General features: G+C 36.1%; 1 protein-coding gene across 1 annotated transcript; it reads left to right on the top strand.

Annotated features, from left to right (window-relative positions):
* Positions 1 to 4,749: 4,749 nt before the first annotated feature.
* On the top strand, positions 4,750 to 22,371 carry LOC145664419 (uncharacterized). The gene is made up of 2 exons (XM_081731102.1): positions 4,750 to 4,914; positions 20,124 to 22,371. Exon 2 carries the CDS (start codon positions 20,137 to 20,139, stop codon positions 22,114 to 22,116), a length of 1,980 nt encoding a protein of 659 aa, XP_081587228.1. The 5' UTR covers positions 4,750 to 4,914; positions 20,124 to 20,136; the 3' UTR covers positions 22,117 to 22,371.
* Positions 22,372 to 22,865: the final 494 nt, after the last annotated feature.

Consider the following 22,865-nt stretch of genomic DNA (forward strand, 5'->3'; position numbering starts at 1 on the left):
GTTAATGTAAAATAATGAAATATATTGTTATTGAACACAATATATTTCGATACATTGATATTAAAATTGCTTTAGTAATAATCATCAGCTATACTATAATTCCGAAGAAGATTTAAATCAATATCAAATATATTTTGATAACTTAAAGTTTACAAAATATATTTGTAGTTAACATTATGTTGCTTCTACTCTTACAATACTAGTAGTCATGAAGATAAATACATAGTACAGACATCTGAGAAAGATCAATTAGTTTATTGGAACATAATAGATAGACGCAGTCGTCAAAAATATTTCAATAATTGGTCAATATATGAAATTTTTATATAGTCATGTGCTAAAAACACAAACTTCCAATACTAACATTTATAACTTTAACATGGCAATAAGTGACAAAATATGCATTACTTTACAAAATTTACGTCTTCCTGAAGTAATACAATACCACTCATATAATATCTAAAATGTGTACCCTCACAAAAAATTGTTCAATATTTGTATTATATCTTTTAACATTTATAATCTCATATATACATGTACATATATACATGTGTTAGTATATATTGATGGCATTATTTGTTTCACTTGTTATTTGGATGGTCACTTGTTTTCCCTTAAAATTCCTGGATTCTGATTTTAAAGTAGGTGTTTCTACATGTGAAAATAAACTGAAAAAGTCCCATGAATGCTTATGAAGACAAGTGTGAATATTACTTACTGAAATGCTATGTAGGCGCAGTGGTGGACAGAATTATGGTGGGACAGATGACTGATCCATAATACAAGAGGTGTTCAAAATTTACCCCACCCATCTCAACGCACTTGCCAATGCGTTGGAGGGTGTGTTGTGTTTCACATCGAACATCATCTCGGCGGGCTTTAATGTGAGCGACAAGTCCTTCACGTGTATCCACCTTCGTAGCGTACACACCCTCCTTTAACCAGCCCCATGAATAGAAGTATAATGGGGTTAGATCAGGTGATCTCTGAGGCCAGTTAATGGGTCTGCCACGGCCAATACACCGATGAGGAAATGTATTATTCAGATACTGAAATACTTGTCTGGTACATTGAATCGGTGCAATACTCAAGCATGACACGCACACGGCCTCACCACTACTCACTGATCCATCCCACGATTGCACACTGGGTACGCTTGCAGCTGTTTCCTCAGTGCGACGCCACAGTGTTGCCTTTGTTGGAGAACTCTCACACCTGTTGTAGGATATAACAGTCATCTGTCCCATCATTATTCAGTCTACCACAGCGCCTATGCAGCATTTCGGGAAGTAATATTCACACTTATCTTCATAATCATTCATGCATGGATATGTGTAGCCTTAAACCCGCTCCAGTTCCGTAACGATCAAAAATCGAACACATGTTCATTGAACTTTTTCGGTTTATTTTCACATGTAGAACCACCTAGTTACAAACTATGTTGGAAGGAATCAAAGAAATAATAAGTACAATCTGTTACTTAACAGTACATATTTTTTTCACACTTCATAAAATAATAACAATCAGCTGCTTAGCAGGTTCATATTTTTCTTATACAGTACATAAAGTATTAACCTTTCTACGTCCACCATGGATTTGAACGACATCATAGACTCTCACGTCGGGAGCATTGGTGACAACCCAAATTATTACACAGTCAGGATTGATACGTCGTTGAAAAGTTTATGAAACGCAAATTTCAACGAGATAACATTTGTGGAATTCCCTCCCTATTCGTAAAAGAAAGAAAAAAAAATCTAAAAATATATTTAAAAAAAATTGGGGGCCCTGGTAAACCTTGCACTTACCCTATACTGGCGAAATGATGCTAATGTGTAGGCAATACACTTGTGACATTAATATTAAAAACTGGTAGTCATTGCTGCAATACAAAGCGAGATAAAACTTCAGAATGAGACTCATAGAAAAATACGTACTTACCACTATTGGGTCTGTGGAACCGTCAGTGAGACTGAGAGTGGGACATTGAAGCCAGTATAAAACATCCAGGCATCTTTACGAACATTCTTACCCGCACAAAATCGACAGTCTCTACTTCTGTCGAGTTTGGTTGGAATGTATTCCAAGATGTCCCTGGATGGATTATTTCTAGCTACGGATCCGTGCCCTGAAACAAATTTGCGATGGTTATCCCTTCTTTCCCCAGCGCCAGCAATCCATGCACGACCTGCACCTGAAATTCAAAATGCGTCGATGGAGCATTGGGACATACTAAGAATGCATTCACCAGAACGATATGGATGAGATGAAAGAACAACTTCGCCGGCCACTTCCTGGTTCTTCTTACTGCCAAGTATGAATTGGCCATCCGATTCACCAGATCGATATATCTCATATGCAAGTTGTAGTCCTGTACTACATCAGGCTTATGGGCATCTTCATTGCGGATAAGAATGTCAAGATTTGTGGTGCAGGGTGCATATTTGTGAGAATATAAACATCACGTTTACTCTTCCACTGTACTATGGCAAGATCACCTCTAACGTACACATCCGCGTCATCTTCATTCAGCCTGCTAGGAGAAAGGTCTCGTGGCATGTTCTTACACCACGAGGTGCAACTCTATCATGTAATAAACTATTTCGTTGCTTCACATACCAGTTTTTATGAGTGTATCTTCAAGGAACAATGCCCCCAAAAGAACCAATGAAAAAAAAAAAAAAAAAAAAAAAAACAAACAAAAAAAAAAAAACAGAAAAACACGAACTTTGCCTTTCCTTCGTCTCCGTCATGCATAAAATGCATATCGGAGGCAAACTTTATCTTTCAGAAACACATTGATACCAACATTATCTTCCTAGCTTAATTAGTATTGAGGTTAAAAGCCTTGGCACAACCGTTGCGTCAATGAACATTTAAAGGTTAATGATAAATAAACTCTTCCAACCGGATAAAAACTATCAATTGCATCAGATTAGCAAAGAATCACATAGTTTCTCACGCCTTGAAAATTCGTTTCTCTCAATCTTCTCGAAAACTACGCATGAGATTTCACTTTCAAGCATGTCATTTTGTTCATCTCGATGTGATCTATGGATTGATATATGTCTTATCTTTGAATATACCGTAATAAAACAATGAAACAAATACCCTGAGTAGTTCCTCTGAAAATCGTTCGAAAAAAAAGTCTCATCTCCAGGAATAAATTACTCCCTGCGCAATTTTTCAGAACAAATAAGTGCTTCATATTGTCATGTGTGTAATGAAATATTTATTTATAGAATATGAAGATTTTTTAAAAAAAATTTCTACATAAAAATCACTTCCGTAACATACACCCTGTGGGATCTTTCATAGCAAATGCATTATGTCATATTTTTAGATTATTGGTGAAACATTTGCAATATTTGTGAAATATAAACAAAATACCTTAGTCATTCTTTTAAAAAGTCGTCCAGAGAAAATTTACCTCGAGAGTGGAATTTTTAGGACAAATGGATTATGCCATATTGTAAGGTTGATTAAATATTGATTTATGTAACGTAAAGAAAATCACCAAAGTTGTTCTTGAGGAGATCGTTCGAGGAAACACGTTAAAGAGTAAACTTCCTCTTCTGGATTTTCCGAAATGACTTAGACCATACTACAAGCTTGCTAATGAAATATTGATGTACGAAATATAAACAATATTGTTAAAACCGTTTCGAGAAAACATTTTTTTTTTCTATTTTCACCCTTCAGTAAACTACCCTTAGTTTTGGGATTAAGAATAAAATTCAAGAAGTGCCCCTGGGGAACCTTGTGAAAACCTTAAGTTTAAAATTGGTACGGAAACGTTGAACGGTACAGCATCTAGATGAGTGAACATATTTGCATCGGAACGAACAGACGGACATAAATTTTTAAAAATAATCATCTTTTCGGCTTGTAAGAACCGTAAAACTTGTAAATCCCAAGAAATATGGAATTCTTTTTACAATCATTATACCGTACTATATTCTCTCCTATCATCGCTCGAAAGTTTGAGAGTAGGTCATAATTTTGGACTAAAAGTATCTCATTCACATACTTTACAGTCATCTTACTGGTGTCAACAATAAGCTTGATTGACATTACTCTAGTATTAGTCTTCTCCTAATAGGTGCCGTGATTATCGTATAGCACAGTGGTTCTCAACCGATGTATCGCAACACACTGGTGTCTCATGCAGTCCCCTCAGGTGTGTCGAGAAATTTTAGAATTTAGAAATCATGAAGAATGTAATAATAATTAGTTAAAATCGAGACAGACTGCACCAGTCAACATCTACAGCGGTAGGAATAATGTTCTGTGCTATATAGAGACATTATAAACTAATTGGTTTCACTACTTTAATAGATATTATTATTATTATTATTATTATTATTATTATTATTATTATTATTATTATTTATAGTAAAATATCAAACAAGTGTATCACGTTGTCCTGGATGTTCAGTAAAGTGTGTCGCCAGTTAAAAAGGGTTAAGAATAAGAAAAGAAGTGTTTACGATTTCCTCGGAAATTTTAATTTTTTTTTTTTTTTTTTTTTGTTAAACGTTCACAAGAATATAGAATATTCAGTACTTCATTGGTGAAAATCAAATTAATATAATCAAATGTTGCAAGATATTAATGTAATATGTTTGTGACAGTTAGAAATATGCATGTCAGTGCTAGGAATGTGAGTATCACTATTAGAAGTAGAATGGTAACTGTGGTCACAAAATAGCATATCACATTAAACAACAATGTGACAACTCCATGGATATTGAAGAGTTATAATAAACTTTTACATATTAATTATTTCTTCTCATATATTCATGATATTCCTGAAATTTGGTGTAATTTATAATATATATCTTATAATACTGAAAATTGGTTGTGGTACGTGCATGAGTAAACAATTATAACTATTTTAACTCTTCTCTGAAGGTAAGTGTATTTAGAACTACATATTTTTACTATTGCAAATCAAAAATTAAAAGTCCGTCATTCAGTTGAAATAAACTGAATTTCTACTGTTAGACATATACTCTACCGCTGACTTTCCACCTATATGACCTGCTTTCTAGGTTTATTGTTCCTTCGTCACAAATTCTGTTGATGAAACATCAAATTGTTGCCAAACATCGAACATTGATGTTCAGTTTTTCTACGAATGTAGCATTTTTCTTTCTTTGTGTGTGTGTGTGTTTCATTAATATTGATCCTCATATTTTAGTAAGTGTGAAATCAATGTAATTAAGGGTGGCTCTGTAATGTAATCACATCGTCGTGCCTTCCAATTATACTTTTACGTGACTACAAAAATAAAAAGGGTTCTTTCTATCTATCTCCTTGTGCATAGTGGGATAAAAGAGGAAACGGACGGGAGGATGGAGCCTCTCAGCTCCGTGCTGGTCTTGCTCGCTCCACACAATGAAGATGGAAGAAAAGACCTGTTTATCGCGAAGAAAAGACCGTTTCAAATGCAAAAGAACTCTGCAGTGCATTTCCGAAGCATTCTTAACGATACTCATATAAAATTTATAAAGAACAACTAAAATACCTTCTTAATACATTTTCCAAACCTTTTTCCCAGTTACCTGGGGTTGGCTTTTTGGATCACTGTCATTCACCTGATTCTATCTTGTGTCATATCCACTGTGCTAATCTTGTTGTTTACATCTTCTATTCCCTTATTTTCCTGTAGTATTGATCCTAGGTACTTGAATTTCTTCGTCATTGCCACCTCTTCTTTGTCCAGTCATCTTCTAATATTTTCGATTACATTTTTGCTAAATGGACAATGTAAATATTCTGTCTTGGTTTTACTAATTCTAAGTTCTTTGTTCTCCAGTACTCCTCTGTATGTATCTAATTTCTCTTGCAGTGCTTTCTTGGTCTCACTAACTAGCACATCATCATTCGCAAATAGCATATTCCAAGTTGCTAACTCTTGTATATCTCTTTTAAGCCCGTCCATCATAGCTACAAAAAAGTATGGGCTAAGACTAGAAACCTGATAAAGTCTCACTTTAACTGTTAATTCTTCTGTTATTCTATATTCGCTCCTCACTCCTGTCCTACATCCATCATACATATCTTGAATTATACAGATGTATGTGTTAGAAGCACACTTTGTCTTCAGTATCCACCAAATTAGATCCTATGATACTCTATCATACACTTTCTCTAGGTCGATGGAAACCATATGAAGGTCCTTCTGGTATTTTCTGTACTTTTCCATTTACGTCCTAAGTGCAAATATTGCATTCGTTATCGGCCGTCCTGGAATGATACCAAATTGGTTAACCGTTATTTTGGTCCCTTCCTTCAATCTTGTTTACATACAACAATCTTGTATAATTGAATCTGAGATTCTGAATTCAGAGTCAACTATTGAGAGATTGATTCAAAATAATAATAATAATAATAATAATAATAATAATAATAATAATAATAATAATAATAATAATAATAATAATAATAATAATAATAATAATAAAATCTTGGGTGTACTCAAGGGAATGTATTCGCTTATAACTTCCACTTGAATAAGATTTAGGAAAAAATAAGCATTTTTACACATTAAGACAATGTAGTTATACAAAAATCCTAAAACGATATACATTTGGGAGCTTGAATCCCCCTTAATTAAATTTTGCACGTGCTATTGGTTAAAATACTGAATACTCCCTCCCTGACCGAGCATTGAAACTGCATTCACATTATTCTGTGACACAAGTACTTTTTCTAGTACGTTATAAGGTATTTTAAGATTGATAGTATCAATGTTTACTAGTGAAGTAAGTCTCATAGGGAAGTTAATTGAAGGTGCCATATTTTGCAATAGATGAAAGACTATGTCAAAATGTTTGAACAAGTATCAGATTAAATATTAATTTGAGTATAATTTTACCTACCTAAAACTTTTGATGTGCTAGAAAATATCTTCTTTCTCAAAACATATCCAGGAAAGCATGTTTCATTCACTCTTGACTTCAGTCGAAAGCAAGTAATGATGTCATAATCCGCTCCTGCGTTCTCATGTCTAAACTTTTCGGGTATCAAAAGAGTCATATGATTATATTTTCCATGTACGAAGTGAAACGAAGTCAATATGTTTTGCAATACTACAGAAACAAATTCATAATAATGACGACCAATTCTCGGGTCTCATATAATGGACATGGTATACGAGAGAGTTAATACATTATTATATATCGTTAACTAACTAACTAACTCTATGGCCTATGGAACCCGCAGGTTCAGTGCCGCGCTCACAAAAGCTCTCCACTGACTTCTATCCTTAGCTAATTGCATCCAGTTTCTACTTTGTATTCCTATCTCTGCGAGATCCATCTTAATATTATCCTCCCATCTGCGCCTAGGTCTTCCTAATGGTCGTTTTCCTTTGGGTCTTCCAGTCAAGACTTTGAAAGCGTTTCTACTTTCTTCCATTCTAGCTACATGACCTGCCCACCTAAGCCTCCTAAACTTGACGACCCTAACAATGTTGGGTAAACAGTATAAACTATGTAGTTCCTCGTTCGCCGTTTCCGCCATTCCCCATTCTCGTTCCTCTTGGGTCCGAATATTCTTCTCAGGATCCTGTTCTCAAATACTTTCAGTCTATGTTCTTCCCTCAGAGTAAGTGACCATGTTTCGCAACCATACAGAACAACAGGCATGATTATCGATTTATATGTTTTAAGCTTCAAATTCTTCGACAGAATTCGCGACGACAAGAGATTTTGAACCGAATAGTAACACGAATTCCCTGCTTTGAGTCGACATTTAATTTCTTCGTGAATATGATTTTCATCTGTTAATATTGATCCTAAATATTTGAAAGTATCCACTTTATCAAAAGTATTATTTAATATTTTAACGCCCCCACAATTTGCCGTATTACGGTCCCGACGCTCTTCCATGTATTTAGTTTTCTCTGCATTTACTTCTAAACCCATGTCCCTGCAAGCATTTAGTAAGATCTCTGCATTTATTTCTACTGTTCTCCTATCATCCCCTATTAAATTTACATCATCAGCATATGCCATCACCTGGTGAATACCGTTCAACTGTAGGCCCTGGTTGCTATCTTTGATTTTCCTTATAGCGTATTCCAGAACAAAGTTAAATAATAATGGCGACAACGCATCTCCTTGTTTCAGGCCATTTTGGACGTGAAAGCTCGTGGACAAAAATTTTCCTACCCGGACTTTACTTTGGGATTCACTTAAGCATATCTTAATTAATCCAATTAGCTTTCTCGGTATTCCAAGTTCTGTAAGAACGTTGTACAATGTTTCTCTCCTAACCGAGTCGTAAGCCTTTCTAAAATCAATAAATAGTTGATGTACCGGGATATTGTATTCCCACTTTTTTTCGAGTATTTGGCGAATGGAAAATATTTGGTCGATAGTTGATCGATTTCGTCTAAATCCGCACTGATAATCTCCAATAATTTCATCTGCGTATGGGGTCAGTCTTGCTAATAGAATATTTGAAAGGATTTTATAGGATGTTGACAGAAGAGAAATGCCTCGATAATTATTACAGTCAGTTTTGTCGCCTTTCTTGTGAATTGGAACAATGATTGATTCTTTCCACTCTTGTGGCAATTCTTCCTTGTTCCAGATAAGGAGAATGAGTTTGTGTATCTTGTTCCACAATTTTTCTCCTCCAGCTAAAATTAACTCAGCCGGAATTTCATCCACACCCGGAGATTTGTGTTTCTTTAATTTCTTTATAGCGGCTTCTACTTCTATTCGATTGGGTTCTGGAATATACGGTTCTGCGGTGTGTATCTCCTTTTCTCCACGCGCATTAGTTTTTGGCGCATTATTTTTATTTCTACTATTATCTTCAAGTTCCTTAATTTTAGCTTTCAAAAAATCGCGTTTCTTTGTTCTAAAAGTTTTGGAAGTTTCCCGCCTGATATCTGCGAAATTTTATGTAGTTATTTCATTCGGATTTTGTAGCCACCGTAATTTTACCTGTTTTCTCTTCTCTGCTAGTTTAATGCATTCTTGGTCGAACCATGGTTTGTTCCTACGTATTTCCGCGTATCCCAATTTTTCTATTGCTCAAATATCCGTTCCACTTCTTCGTAAAAACTATCCTTTATATCGTCACCCTTATCTTCAGTTGGAGCATGTACATTTAAAACAATACACTCTGTAAAGAAAAAATAGCGACACTTGCTTGGATATGGTTTTTACAATATACTTTAATCAATATGATATTTTATATGAATTCCTGATAATATTACAATGTATATTCCTAATGAGCAGTTCTTTGTTAATACTTGCGCCAAAGTTTCAGGCTTTTGACATGAATTTAATGAATTTATATGCATATATAAGTAGCTATGTGTGTTTTGAGAAAAAATCCTTTATAGGAAGAGTTATACATGAAACTGAAAAAGATCAACAACAATAGCAGAAAACAAGAAATAGAATTCCTTAAGGGTAAGACATATTTTGTGCAAACATCGGGGAGTACCGTACACCAAACTAATATTTTGTGTGTGCACCATGGGCTTTCTGGAGTGCAGCGAATCATCGGAGTCCTTTGGTAGCAAGGCTATTGCAAAATTCTACCTCGATTTCACGGAATAACACCCCGATTATCTGTTCCTTGAATTCCATTCTATTTGAGATAGTTGTCTATTGAATCTTCTGTTCATATTGATTCACAAATTTTCAACTGGATTCATGTCAGGTGAGTTTGTAGACCACATGAGTCTCTAAATAGTCATATTCTTCAACCACGTATTAACGATTTTCGCTCAGTGACATGATGCATTATCTTCCTGGAACAGGAAGTAGTCCAAATTTTCTTCAGAAAAGTCATCTTTGGCTGTTGTAAGAACTTTACGTACCAGAATTTGAAGATATTTTCGTGCATCAAACGATCCTTCACATATATCCGTCGCTCTGACGTCTTTAACGGTGAACTAAACCCATACCATCACTCATTAACTGAATATTTGCATCCCTTAAACAAAATTCTTGTCAGGTTCCTTGCTTGTTCGTATCCACAACTTCACACCACCATCGTTTCCCACTATTTTAAACTTCTTTTCAGCGAAGAAAACGACGTGCTTGCAGTTGTCATAAGTCCAAGTTGCATATCGACTCACAAAACTACATGTTGAAGTGCTTCGTGTTTTGTCAGTTTCGACTTTCTACACGGTTTCTTCTTTGTAATATCCTCTTCACACATTCAAGACAATACAGTTGTACGAGTAACTGCAGTTCCAAGATCATGCCAAACTACAGAAGTGATTTTTGGGGAAATCACTCCTTAAATCTGCAGTGCTATTGATTTCATTTAGCAATCTGCTCTGGGTGATACTTTCATTTTTCTTTCACACTGTTGACGAAGGAACGATTTGTCATGGTGTTTCCACTTGTGAAATTACTCTTCCTGCCGTAGAATGATGGATTTTCAGTATTCCATCTATTCCCTTAGAGATTTGCCTTAGTTGCGCAAAGCAAGAATTATGTCTTGTTTACATGGCAACAAGTCACATTTCTTACCCATCTTATTTGTTTACAATCCACATGTAGCAACAATATCACACACAAACAACGCTGCACAACAAAAATTTTGCCACTTGACACTATCCAAACAATGAGAAAGCCAAGAACAATCATAAAATGCTATTTAGCTCAGCCTACACATCACAAATGCAATGCAGAATTCTCACTACAATAATTTACGAGACGCACTCAGTGCCATCTAACGAAAATATTACTGATACACAAATAATTGGCAAGCGATGTCGTACACCACAGGTGTCACAGATAACGCAAATGAACTATTCCATTCATCATTTCCTTCTATTCCTCTTCTAATGGGCTGCAATTATGGTTTTCTGTGTAAGTTAGCTTGAGAATTGAGGTGTCGCTATTTTTTCTTTACAGAGTGTAATATCACACCACCGTCCCTTGAGAGTAATAAAAGAAAGTCTATCAGTAACAAATTCAACCCGTTTAATTGCTGGTAATATTCGTTTGTGAACGAAAAACCCTGTTCCTAACTGGTGATTTTTATTTCCTTCCCCATAAAAGAACGTAAAATTTCCGGAATTCTCAGATCCATTTCCTTCCCACCTAACTTCCTGAACTCCTACTAGGTCCATCCTGTATTTCTCTAACTCACTCGTAACAGATTTTAACGCGCCTGCCCTATAAAGACTTCTAATATTCCATGTTCCAAATCTCATGTCCATTTTCTTTTGCCGAGGTCGTGCCAAGTTATCAGTCCTTGTCCGAGGCTTTTGTGAATGTTTCTAAACAAGTACTTTTTTTTTTTTTTTTTTTTTTTTTTACAGGATGAGGGTGTTAGCCTTACCCAAACCCCCAAGCTGGAGGACCACTCCTAGTCGGCTGTCCGCGACTGCTTATTCAGTATATTCGCAGCTAACCTCTATATCTAGAGGCCTTCTCCTCGATCCGCAACCTGAGGACGCGCCATGCCGTGGTGACAGGAACCCACTTATTATATATCGTTAGTAACGAAAAACATGTTATACATTATACATGTATATATAATTTTATCTTTCAATGATTTTATCACACATTTGTGTTTTGTATCAAATTCATACTACTTGCGTCATAGGTGAATCTAATAAAAGTAGAACCACATTTACTTATTCCAAGTTTGTGGGGCAATAGTAAAACGAAACACACAAAACTATTGGGTTGATGTGAATGAATGCCCATCCCATGTTTGCTCTTTCTAAGGGACAAAATAATAAACTCTACAATACTGGTTAATCAAACCACAAATCGCCGTTTGCAACCATGCACTTTTACATTGCTCAGCCAGCGATTAGATTCCGTGACGAACGTGGCAAAGAAGTCCTCACCGCACGTTGCACCGCTCGTTAAAATCAGGGAAAGTCTTCCCTCCCAAGAAGTTATACCAGAAGTAGTGAGTCAGTGGGAGAGATAGCAAACAAGTAGAGTGGGAGAAGAGGAGTCTCATACTGTAATTCATGGAGAGCCCGCACCATTCCCCGTGACATATTGGTAAACATTGTCGCCCAACATGAGGACACCATGTTTGTTGACCCACTGCTGGGTAGGCCTACTTGCGAAGAAGTTTGAGATGCATTTCATAAAGTTCAGCACTGTAACGACTTGTCTTAATGGTTCCATTTTGCCTGAGAAGACCACCACAACCACAGTTTTCTGGATGGAGAAATGGTTTAGACAACAGTCGTGGATATGATTATGATTCAACCATTGCCCCGACCATTAACAATGGTCATATTACATCCACTTTTAATCTGAAGTGACATTCCAATGCAAGAAACCTTCAGGATACTCCTTCTGACACACAATCATAGTCAACGTCTTGCGAATAAAATCAGAAAAATAAACACACTGCTGAACAAGACTGCACTTATTTAACATAAAAACACATTTACACATGACGTTTCGATCTTCTAGCCAAGATCCTCATCCTGATGCAGAGTGTATGCCTGATGAGGATCTTGGCTAGAAGATCGAAACGTCACGTGTAAATGTGTTTTTATATTAAATAAGTGCAGTCTTGTTCAGCAGTGTGTTTATTTTTCTGATTTTTTTAGGATACTCCTTACGCTCAGAAAAATGTACACCTTCAACATGGCGTTTCTTTTGCCGGTGCCAACTCACGTGGCAAACATGAATCTAAGTTTTTCAACTACCGACCTCACGCAGCTGCCAAATGGCAATGGTATGTTGTATACCTAACTCGTCTGCAATCGCATGAATACTTTTCCAAAACTACTTCCATGGTATTCCTGAGGAACTGATCCGAATATGATGTTGGTCAGTTCTCGTGAGGCTCATTTTGTATGGCTATGTCATTGGAACGAAATTTGATGAAACAACGGTGAATGGTACGTTTATTCCATTTCTTCCTAGCCCAAATACACTGTCGATTTTATTTTATTTTATTTTTTGTGGATTTGCTGTGCAGGATCTTCTAGTGTGAAATTGTAAAGAAAGATCATTCTCAATCGTGTATTCTCCATTGGGCACTTTCATATAACCCTGTTCTACCTCCTAACTGGGTGCACCAGCCTGTTTACTGGATGTGTATAGAGTTTGGGACGTTAGACGGATTATCTTAGTCCATCTTTATGTTGTGTTACTGATATGAGTTTCTCACCAGACGTCAAAGTGGATTTCATTGCACGAGCTTAATGGACATCGCAGAAATCAAATGATTGACTTCAGTGTCAATGACACACACAATAACTTTTAATAATCCAACGTATACACACTTGCAATAAATTACGCTACGTACTGATGTGAAAATTGCTGCTTCTGAAACATTATTATATTAAACAAAGTGTTCAGCTTTCGTAAAATATTATAAATATTAGTTTTCTATTAATTTTATAGTTAATTATTTATGTTACTCAAAGAACCGGAATTAATTGTCAACTTCTATTACTCGAACATCCCACAACACACAAAGGGAAAAAATGGCATTGGTTGGTTGTATTGGAGTATAAGACGTGGATCTATAGCTTAATGTGGGATCGGAACCCATGAGCTTCCACCGGGAATCGAACTCCGGTCTCTCGCGGTGAAGACGAATATGCTAACCATGCAAAAACACCATTCGATTATTTTCTGCCTGTAAGAAATCCAGTCGGTTTGATACATCCTACTTCACAAATATCATAGTTAAATTGTGTTATATTAATTTCCTACTACCAACGAGATTACTCAAAAGTCTCTTCCCAACAGGGATTCCAGTCAGAACTCTCTACACCATTCGTGATTTACCTTATGAACGACACATATTACCTATGTGTTGACATCTTGATCTAAGAATGATATAATTAATATCCGGTTATGGGTATATGTTGTGAGTTGCATATATAAGTTAATTTTCCCTCTAGTCCGTTTGTTCATCACTTTTGACTCTAAGAATTTCCCTCAAGACTTCGTTTTCGAATACCCTCAAAATGTGTTCAACTTTTCGTTTCGAGGAATCAATAAAACATTAAGCGCCATTATAATCTAATATACACATTTGAATTTTAACTTTCTACGTAGTAAATTGAGACCATAAGAGTTTTTGCATGCATGCTTTACTGCTCTCGACCCACGTACTTATAATACAGGGTGCGGCACGTAAAACCGGCCCGTAAAGTGAACACATAAAATGAAATGTAATGTATTGAATATGATTAACTACAACACATAAATGAAATGTAATGTATTGAATATGATTACTCACCTTCACAGCAGCCTTCACAGCAGGTGCTGAAAGTGTCCTCCGCCCACTTCAACACACATGTGAGCACGATTGAGGAGATTCATATATACCCTTGTCAGTTCTTGTGTTGTAATGCTATTGGTGACATCCTGGATCCTGGTCTTGAGTTGTTCAATTGTATATGGATTTGTTTCGTATACTCTTCCCTTTAACAGTCCCCATAAGTAAAAGTCACACGTGGACAAGTCTGGTGACCGAGGAGGCCACAAACCTTTGCTGATTGTCCTCTCTGGTGCAAACATCTCATGCACAAGGGGCAATGATGCAGCTGATGTGTGGCATGTTGCACCGTCCGGTTTTAACTTCAGTCCCCTTAAAACACGCCTGCAACTTCTCTCACTCGCATGAACCTATTGACTCAATCTCCTGGTTGACTTTCGAGGACTTCTTGTCATTATTTCCTCCACCTGCATCTTTAATTTAGGTGTGCAGACAGATGGTCGTCTATTCCTGGGAGCATTTTGAACCGATCCTGTACGCCGCCATTTTTCAATCAATTCCTGAATGGTTCTTTTTGCTGGCACAGAACGTCCTGGAAATTTCTTCCGAAACAAATTCTTTGTTTTCACAAAAGATCCAGTGAGAATGAACCCTTCAACAATGGCAACACGCTCGGGTATCGAATACGGCATTATCACACACTGACACTCACCCGGCTTAACACAACGAGGCCTTTTTCTCAACTGGTTTCGACAAGTTTCACTGGCTGCGGCTGCATGTGACTGCTGCAGGTCACGTAAGTCGACCCGACCTCGACACGCCATCTCTTGGTAGGAAGGTAGATTATTAAGTGTTGCCAAAAACACAATATACCAGAATATTACGACGGGCTGGTTTTACGTGCCGCACCCTGTATATTTGCCAACTTTACTTTTATGCTACAACTGCTCCTATATATTTAAATCTGTTCACTCCCTCTATTTTGCTACTGTTTTTTTTTTTTACAATGATTTTGACTTTTCGATTATTGTGGTTCCTATTCGTGATCTAATATTTTGTGTTCTATACGTTTCTTTTTAGATTAATTTCTTAATTACATGCTAAGAGAATATTAGTATTTTCTGCTGATGTCATATCATCTCCTATTAAATATATGTTGCCTGCACACACGAGTATCTGATGACTATTCTGTTGTTCTGTCTTTGATTTGCTTTTCGCGTATTCGAAAACAAAATAGAAGAGTACCGATGACAAGGCATCCCCCTTCTTCAGATCATATTAATTCCTAAACAGCCTGATAAACTTATTCTAATTATATGTGACTGCCTATTTCACCAAGGTAGGCCTTGGCTGCTCTTACACTTCTTGCAGGAATTCAAATGCGTCCTAAATCCTAAAAAGAATTTTTCTTTTTAACCCGATTCGTATGATTTCCTAAAATCTATTATTAATTGATTATCTTTATATTTTCTTCTCTTTTTCGATATTTGTCTGACATGTAGCTATATAGCTGATCTTCCAATTACTTCGTCCATGAAAGGAATTAACCAATTGCAAGAAAATCAAGATTTGCTAAAATCTGCAACTGTTTGGAAGAAATGAAATTCCACGGTAACTAACTAATTACAGCCTATTTTCTTCCACCCATTATACAAAAAAAAAAAAAAAAAAAAACTAACTCTATGGCCTATGGAACCCGGAGATTCAATGCCGCGTTCACAAAAGCTCTCCACTGATTTCTATCCTTAACCAACTGAATCCAATTTTTACTTTGTATCCTATTTCTGCTGATCCTATTTCTGCTATATCCATCTTAATATTGTCTTCCCATCTGCGCCTAGGTCTTCCTAATGGTCGCTTTCCGATTGGTCTTCCAGTTAAAATTTTAAAAGCGTTCCTGCTTTCTTCTATCCTGGCTACATGACCTGCCCACCTAAGCCTCCTAGACTTGATGACCTAACAATGTTAGGTAAACCGTAAAAATTATGTAGTTCCTCGTTATGAAGTTTCCGTTATTCCCCATTCCAGTTCCTCTCGGGTCCGAATATTCGTCTCAGGATCTTGTTCTCAAAGTATATATATCTAAATTTTGTATTTATCTCATTATATATCTAAATTTGAATATACTCTTCGCATTTCTTAGTATTTTTATTTTTAGTACATTTAGTGCATCAATATTTGCCTCCATAGCTAGATGTGTTTTTCCAGCCTTAAGAAGTTCCACTGAAAAAATAAAAGCTTCTAGTGTCTTTTATTCTTCAGATTTTTAATAGTTGTTTCGATATCTGAAAGAGAAAATTCCTGAACTTCAGGCTCTGCGGTTTATACATCATTGTCTATTTCCCCTCCTTCACTTTCCTCGTGCAAATATAAGAGTATCGAGATACCTCTATATGTCTGAAACGCTTTCGGAATCTGCTAGTGTGTTTTTACACATTCGTCCGGCATTATATTTGATCTAGGACGATAGCTCTTCCTGATTATTTGTTTACACAATTCCTTTACTTATTGATTTTGCTGTTTCTCTATTTCCAGAATTCTATTCTTCATGTATTATTTTTCTTTTGCCTCGAAGAGCATAAAAGATTAATATTTACAATTTGTTAATGTGTTAAAACACTTAAATTCTGAAGCCACCATAATCTAGCTATCTTTCTTTGCTCACTTATATCTTTACACTATCAATCGAATCATATTTTCCTTTCTTGTTTCTGTAATGCATCGCATACTTCATTCAGCTTTCTTCATGGTAACATGGATGTTTCTCTGTTTTCTTTGACTTCATTATCACCATCATACTCTTTCTCTCTCCCAATTAGAGAATTTTGAATCAGTTAAGAATTTTAACCTGAATTTCGAGCTTGCGATTTGGGTTCTTCAACTTGTCAACATCAAATCTCTCCACTTCCGCTTACAACTGCCAGATTTCTCGTAGTTACCGATAGTCTTTGTCGTATTTGAACAACTATGAGGTTGTCGTCTAAATGTCAGTCTCTTTACGTAGGACGTCTACGATACTCCTGTGCCTTTTTGGTTAATTAATGGGTGGCCAATTTCTTTGCGTGTCTGGAGAAGATCAAGCATATCTTTGTACTGGAAAAACACCGAGTTCCTGATTGAACTCTAATGTACCACAAAATTTATCAGCATGATTATGTTTTGAGTATTGTTCTCATTGAGGATTTTCTTCCAAATTGTTGGTCGACATATTTCTTCCTTCCTTATCTTCGCGTTGAAATCGCTTACTTTCATGTCATATTTCTGAAAGCAAATAAGTAAAAAGTAAAAAATAATAACAAATAATAATAGTGACATTTAAGTGGCATTGCTTCTCTCAAACATGCAACAAGCTCTGTATACCTTCTAATGGCAATGCAAGTGTTTGTAACTAATATGAACAAAATTTGTTCTTAAAATTACTTGGTCTGTAATAGGAGAATATATTGATTGATGTCAACATTGTCGGAAATTAATTTAAAATTCCCATGTAAGACGATAGACGAATTTGAATTTAAACATGGACTGACCAGGAAACACAAAATGTGACTAATTCAGTCTAACAAAACATATGTCTTTCGAATAAGTGATATCTGTATACATTATCTGTATGTGTGCAATCTGTGCACATTCTGTATTAATGGTGTTGAAGTTAAAGCTTAGGAAACAATATATCATTCAGTTTAACATACCACGCCATTTAAGCTCAGAAAGACTGATGCTTAAGGTAAATGAATTATGATGGAATAAGAATGTGGGAGGAAACGAGAGTACCCGAAGAAAACGTATGGACAAGTTGTTGTCGACCACAAAAATTATTTGGTCGGTGATCGAACCAGGGATCCACACATCAGAGGTAAGGGCTCTACCACTGAACTACAGTATCTTTCTGTTCAAGTCCAGGAGATTATACAGCAGGTAAAGCAGTTGTACTTTGATGTAAATTACGATATTATATCAGAAAACTAACTAACAGAGACATCATACATTCATTCTGTCAAAAATGTATCCGGAATTTCTGATTTAAAAAGCCAGCTTAAAATATTCTTTAATTATTTTCCTGCTCTAAGATGGCAGTACTATGCTATTCCCTGTTCAGCGTAAGCTCTAAACTCCGATAAACAAAATATTTGTATTCTTCCGCTTGTGACAAATATAGTTGGCTAGTGATGTATTACTCCCACTCCCCACGGGGAGGAGCAAATTATACACGTGCATTTTGACAATACTGTCTCGTGTTGTCCAGGTACTTACAGCAGCAGCAGAAAAGAAAGAAAAAACTCGAAAGATTAAAAAAATATTTGAATTTTGCTATAAACAATTGTTGGTTAGTGAGTAAAGGTTTACCTTGTTGGTGTTCAACCACGACACTCGCAGAACCGGGATTCATGCCAGCCGCCTTTCAGGATTGAAAGCAGAACACGCGTCCACACTTGAATTGGCGCCATAATTACTGCGCATGCTTAGTGTTTATTTCTATTATTTCATTAACTCCACTCGATTGCGGTTTTATTAGATAATCTGTATTATATTTTTGTCATTTATAATAGTGTAGCAGCTTTATATGGAGCTTCATAGTAAAAATAATAATCAAATCACATGAACTATTTTGTGGAGGAGTACAAGCGTCGTTAGGCCAACAGAAAATCAGCGAGATTTAGTTTCACGTGACTTTGTTTATCGCAGTTTAGAGCTTAGGTCGAACAGAGTTTAGTTATGATGTGCAATATGAGCGCGACTGGTTCGTTTACATCTGTTGGTTTTGTTAGTCTACTTCAAGTTGTGACTTGCGATTTTTACAATGAATAAAAATATTGAGCAAAGAGTTTGCGTGAAAGTTTGTGTTCCAACGGAATTTCATGTCCAGAATCGTTAAAAATGTTGGAAATGACCTATAGTGAATCAGTTTATAACTCCAAAACTCAAGAATACGAGTAGTACAAGGCGTTCAAAGAAGCTCGAGAAGTGTGTAAAGATTTCCTTCGTTTCGGTCGTCCTAAGCGTCTTCGACAATTGAAAATATCAATAAAGTGAAAGAAATCTTCACAGAAAATTGCCACGCAAGCTCGAGAGAGAGATGGCCCTAGACCTCAACATCTTACACGAAACCGTTCTTACCATTCTTGCTGATAATTTGGGCATGAGACGCGTCGCCGCTCGACTTGTTTCGAAAGAACTGAATTTTCTCCCCCCCCCAAAAAAAAAAAACCAAACATCAGAGATAAGTTTCTAGAGACATGGTAAATCGGTTCGGATCCGATCATACATTCATGAAACGCATTATTACGGGAGACGAGAGATGAGTTTACGAGTTCGACATGCAAACAAGTCAGCAGGCTGTTGAATAGAGAGAGGAAAATAAGCTAGAAAAAAACCGTCAAAGTCTCTCCAAAATCGAGGTAATGTTGACTGTTTCTTTTCGATTACTGCGGTATTGTGTATTCAAAATTCTTGCAAGATGGACAAACAGTACACAAATATGTGTTTCACAAAAATATCCGTCGCAAAAGACCCGACTGTGGAACCACAATAATGCACCATAACACAAGGAGATTATTGTAATCGAATTTTTGGCGAAAAATTCAACTAATTCTTGATCAAGCTCCATATTCAGCTGATATGGCCCTAGGTGTCATTTTCCTGTTTACAAAGCTCAAATTACCATTTACAGAAGGTGTTTTGACTCAATTGACTTCATCAAACGAAATTTACTGAACTAGATGACTGCTTGAGTTATTCCTTGGCATATGTGTATATTTGAAGAATAAATTTGATAATTAATATCTTCTTTGCATTTAACAAATTCCAGGTACTATTTTCACAGAATGTACAACGTAGCATTGTAGGTGCAACTAATATTACCAATAACCACAGTAAGTGCTATTTAATTTTTTTCTTACATTCATTTTCTTGATATCTATTTTTAGACAAAGGGATTAGATGAACATGAATCCATCGAATGGAAGATCACCTAAAGGCTCACCGAACAATGGACACTCATTGCGTCAATCAAATGTATCTCCATCACAACAGCCGTCAACATCAGCTCATTCTCCCAGTGGATCTAATTTTCATCAACCAGTTCAACTCTTGTCTATTCCAGTCCAACCACAAATGCCTTCAACATCAGGACAGTCCGTAAGTTCATCTGCTATTCCAACATCGACAACCACACAGTCTGCAGAGACTTCAGGTACCTTTTCTCCTACAGTTGATAGTGGAATTGCGCGTATCTTAAGAAGGTTAGAGGAAATGAGAAACGCATACCCTATTAGTCAAGATCAACAACGTCCAAGGAGGAGATACTTTTCTAATAGTCCAGTTACACCACCGCCATGGGCACCATATTTTAATCCAATTTTTGAAACGGATAGTCCTGAGAAAAGCACTACTCAGAAAGTATCACGTGTTAGAAAATATTTCACAAGTCCTAGAAAATTAGTCGCAGTTTTGGATGGTGAAACACCAATTCGAAGAAAACTCGAAGATAGAATGGATGAAAAGACTCCTCCAGTAACGAAAGAGATTTCTTTCATTGATGAGCCAATGTGGTGGATTGGATCAAAGTACATTCCAACACCTGACAAATGGACTCCTCCACCGAGAACACCTGGATCAGGTGAGATAATTCGAAGAAGACCTATGAACAGATCACCGCTACCAGGGTTAGACGATACGATATCTTCAGGAGAACAAGATCCATCAATTTTCTTCGAGGAACCTACTTCTTTAAATGCAACTCCAATTTCAGAAAATGTCAAGTCTTATTTTCAGGGCCAAGGAATATCAAAAACGCCAGAACGAAATGGATCTGTAAAAGGAAATGTTTCATACGAAATTTCACCTACTACTGTAGTTGATACTGTGAATTCAGCAGGCAATGTTGCTAGAACATCTGAAGGACAGTCTAAGTATATTCCACCACCTCAACCTGGAGTATCAGATGGTGACATAAATCTTTCTCAGCACGTCCTTCATCCCTCTCCTAAAACGGGCCTGAAAACAAAAGAACAGCGATATTCCTCGCCGAAAAGAAATCTTACTATTACAATTAAACAATCTACTCCAGAGAAAAAAGATGCTATTGCTAATAGAACAGGGACAGTTAAAAAATCTTCAGCCTCAAAAAAAGACCGCAAAACGCCACAGGAAATGAGGACATACAAAATACTTCCTCAAGTGACTTCTACACCAATTGAAACAGATCTTTCAACTTCAAAAGTGTATGAGTTTTCCTCATCCACTGAGACATCACCATCTTCCTTTGAACTTGAAAGTAGCGAAGATGAGATTTTAGCAAGAGTTGCAACACCTTCAGACAATGTATTGCCAATTCAGGGATATACTCCAACTGGGAAAACTGCAATTCAGAAGTTAAATAAAATAACGAAAAGGGCATTATTTCCTGAATGGGAGAAAGAGAAAATTAGAAAATTTTACGAAAGGAAGGGAGCAGAATATTCTTCTATGGAAAAGAAAGATGACGCTAATCTAAGCGGAATAACTCGATTGAGTGTATCTACTGTGAAATCATCCGTTACTGGAGATGAATTTGTCAACGAAATTTCTAAATTAACAGAAACAGCAACTGTAGAGGAGATTTCTGAACCAGAATTAGCAACGGCAGTTAAAAGCCTTGGAAAAGCCGAAGCAATAACGCACCTGCGAGAAGCAGTTGCAGTTGCGGAAATTGCTGCCTCTTCCGCACCTCCACAAATGGCGGAGGAAGCTGCTGCAGCGGCGGCTCGTGACTACCAAATGAAGCTGTTGGACGAATTCACGGAAGCTATACAGGAGAAAGCAACAACAAATGCAATTCCTAAAACAGTTAATGTCATTGGTTATATCGGTATTACACGCCCACGAGGAATAAACGATTCTATTTTTGCGCCTACTCCTTTGTACTCAACAGCTACATGAAATTTAGAAACTTTTGTAATAGACCACCAAAACATGAGTTTATATAATTTCAATTAGTCATTTTAAGGAATGAATAACAGAAAATGTAACATTAGGGTAATGTTTACAAGTAGATATAAAGGAAGTGAAATTATTTACGCAATTATTTGAATTTCTTCCTTTGATGTATGTAGGAAAATATTTCAGTTTCTTTTTTATTATTTTATATATCAAATTTTGAAATTTTACTATTTTGTGAATTAAATATTTTCTCTAAAACCATTCTAATGTTTTTAATTTTTCAAGATATTTTTACGTAATTTAGATGACATTCCATTCTTGTGAAATTATATTACCAGATTCAGTTCAGTCTGGTATATTATAATAAAATGTTCTTAGATTTCCGAAAATTTGACACCATCAAGGTGCAGGTTGATTCTAGTGTGCATAATTTATAGTGCAGTACAATGAATTTATCTGATTTATTACTTTAACTAGTATTGCTCCCTAACATAAAATAATAAAAACATCGTCCTGTAGTATTATACAACTTATGAACATACCAATAGAATCTAAATATTGAAGAAACTTTTCTCGTTTCTACACCTGATAATTGATCACATGAAACTTCAAAGACTAATCAAAATGCAATGTTAAAACCATAGTATGATCTTTAGCAATGCTTATGAATGAAAATATTCTAAAAGTGGTATTACAATACGCATAGTTTATTAAGTGGGAATTATTGTGGTGTATTTTCTGCATGTTAT

The sequence above is a fragment of the Thermobia domestica genome, chromosome 11, assembly GCF_964235325.1.
Source record: "Thermobia domestica chromosome 11, izTheDome1.hap1.1, whole genome shotgun sequence".
NCBI lineage: Eukaryota > Metazoa > Arthropoda > Insecta > Zygentoma > Lepismatidae > Thermobia > Thermobia domestica.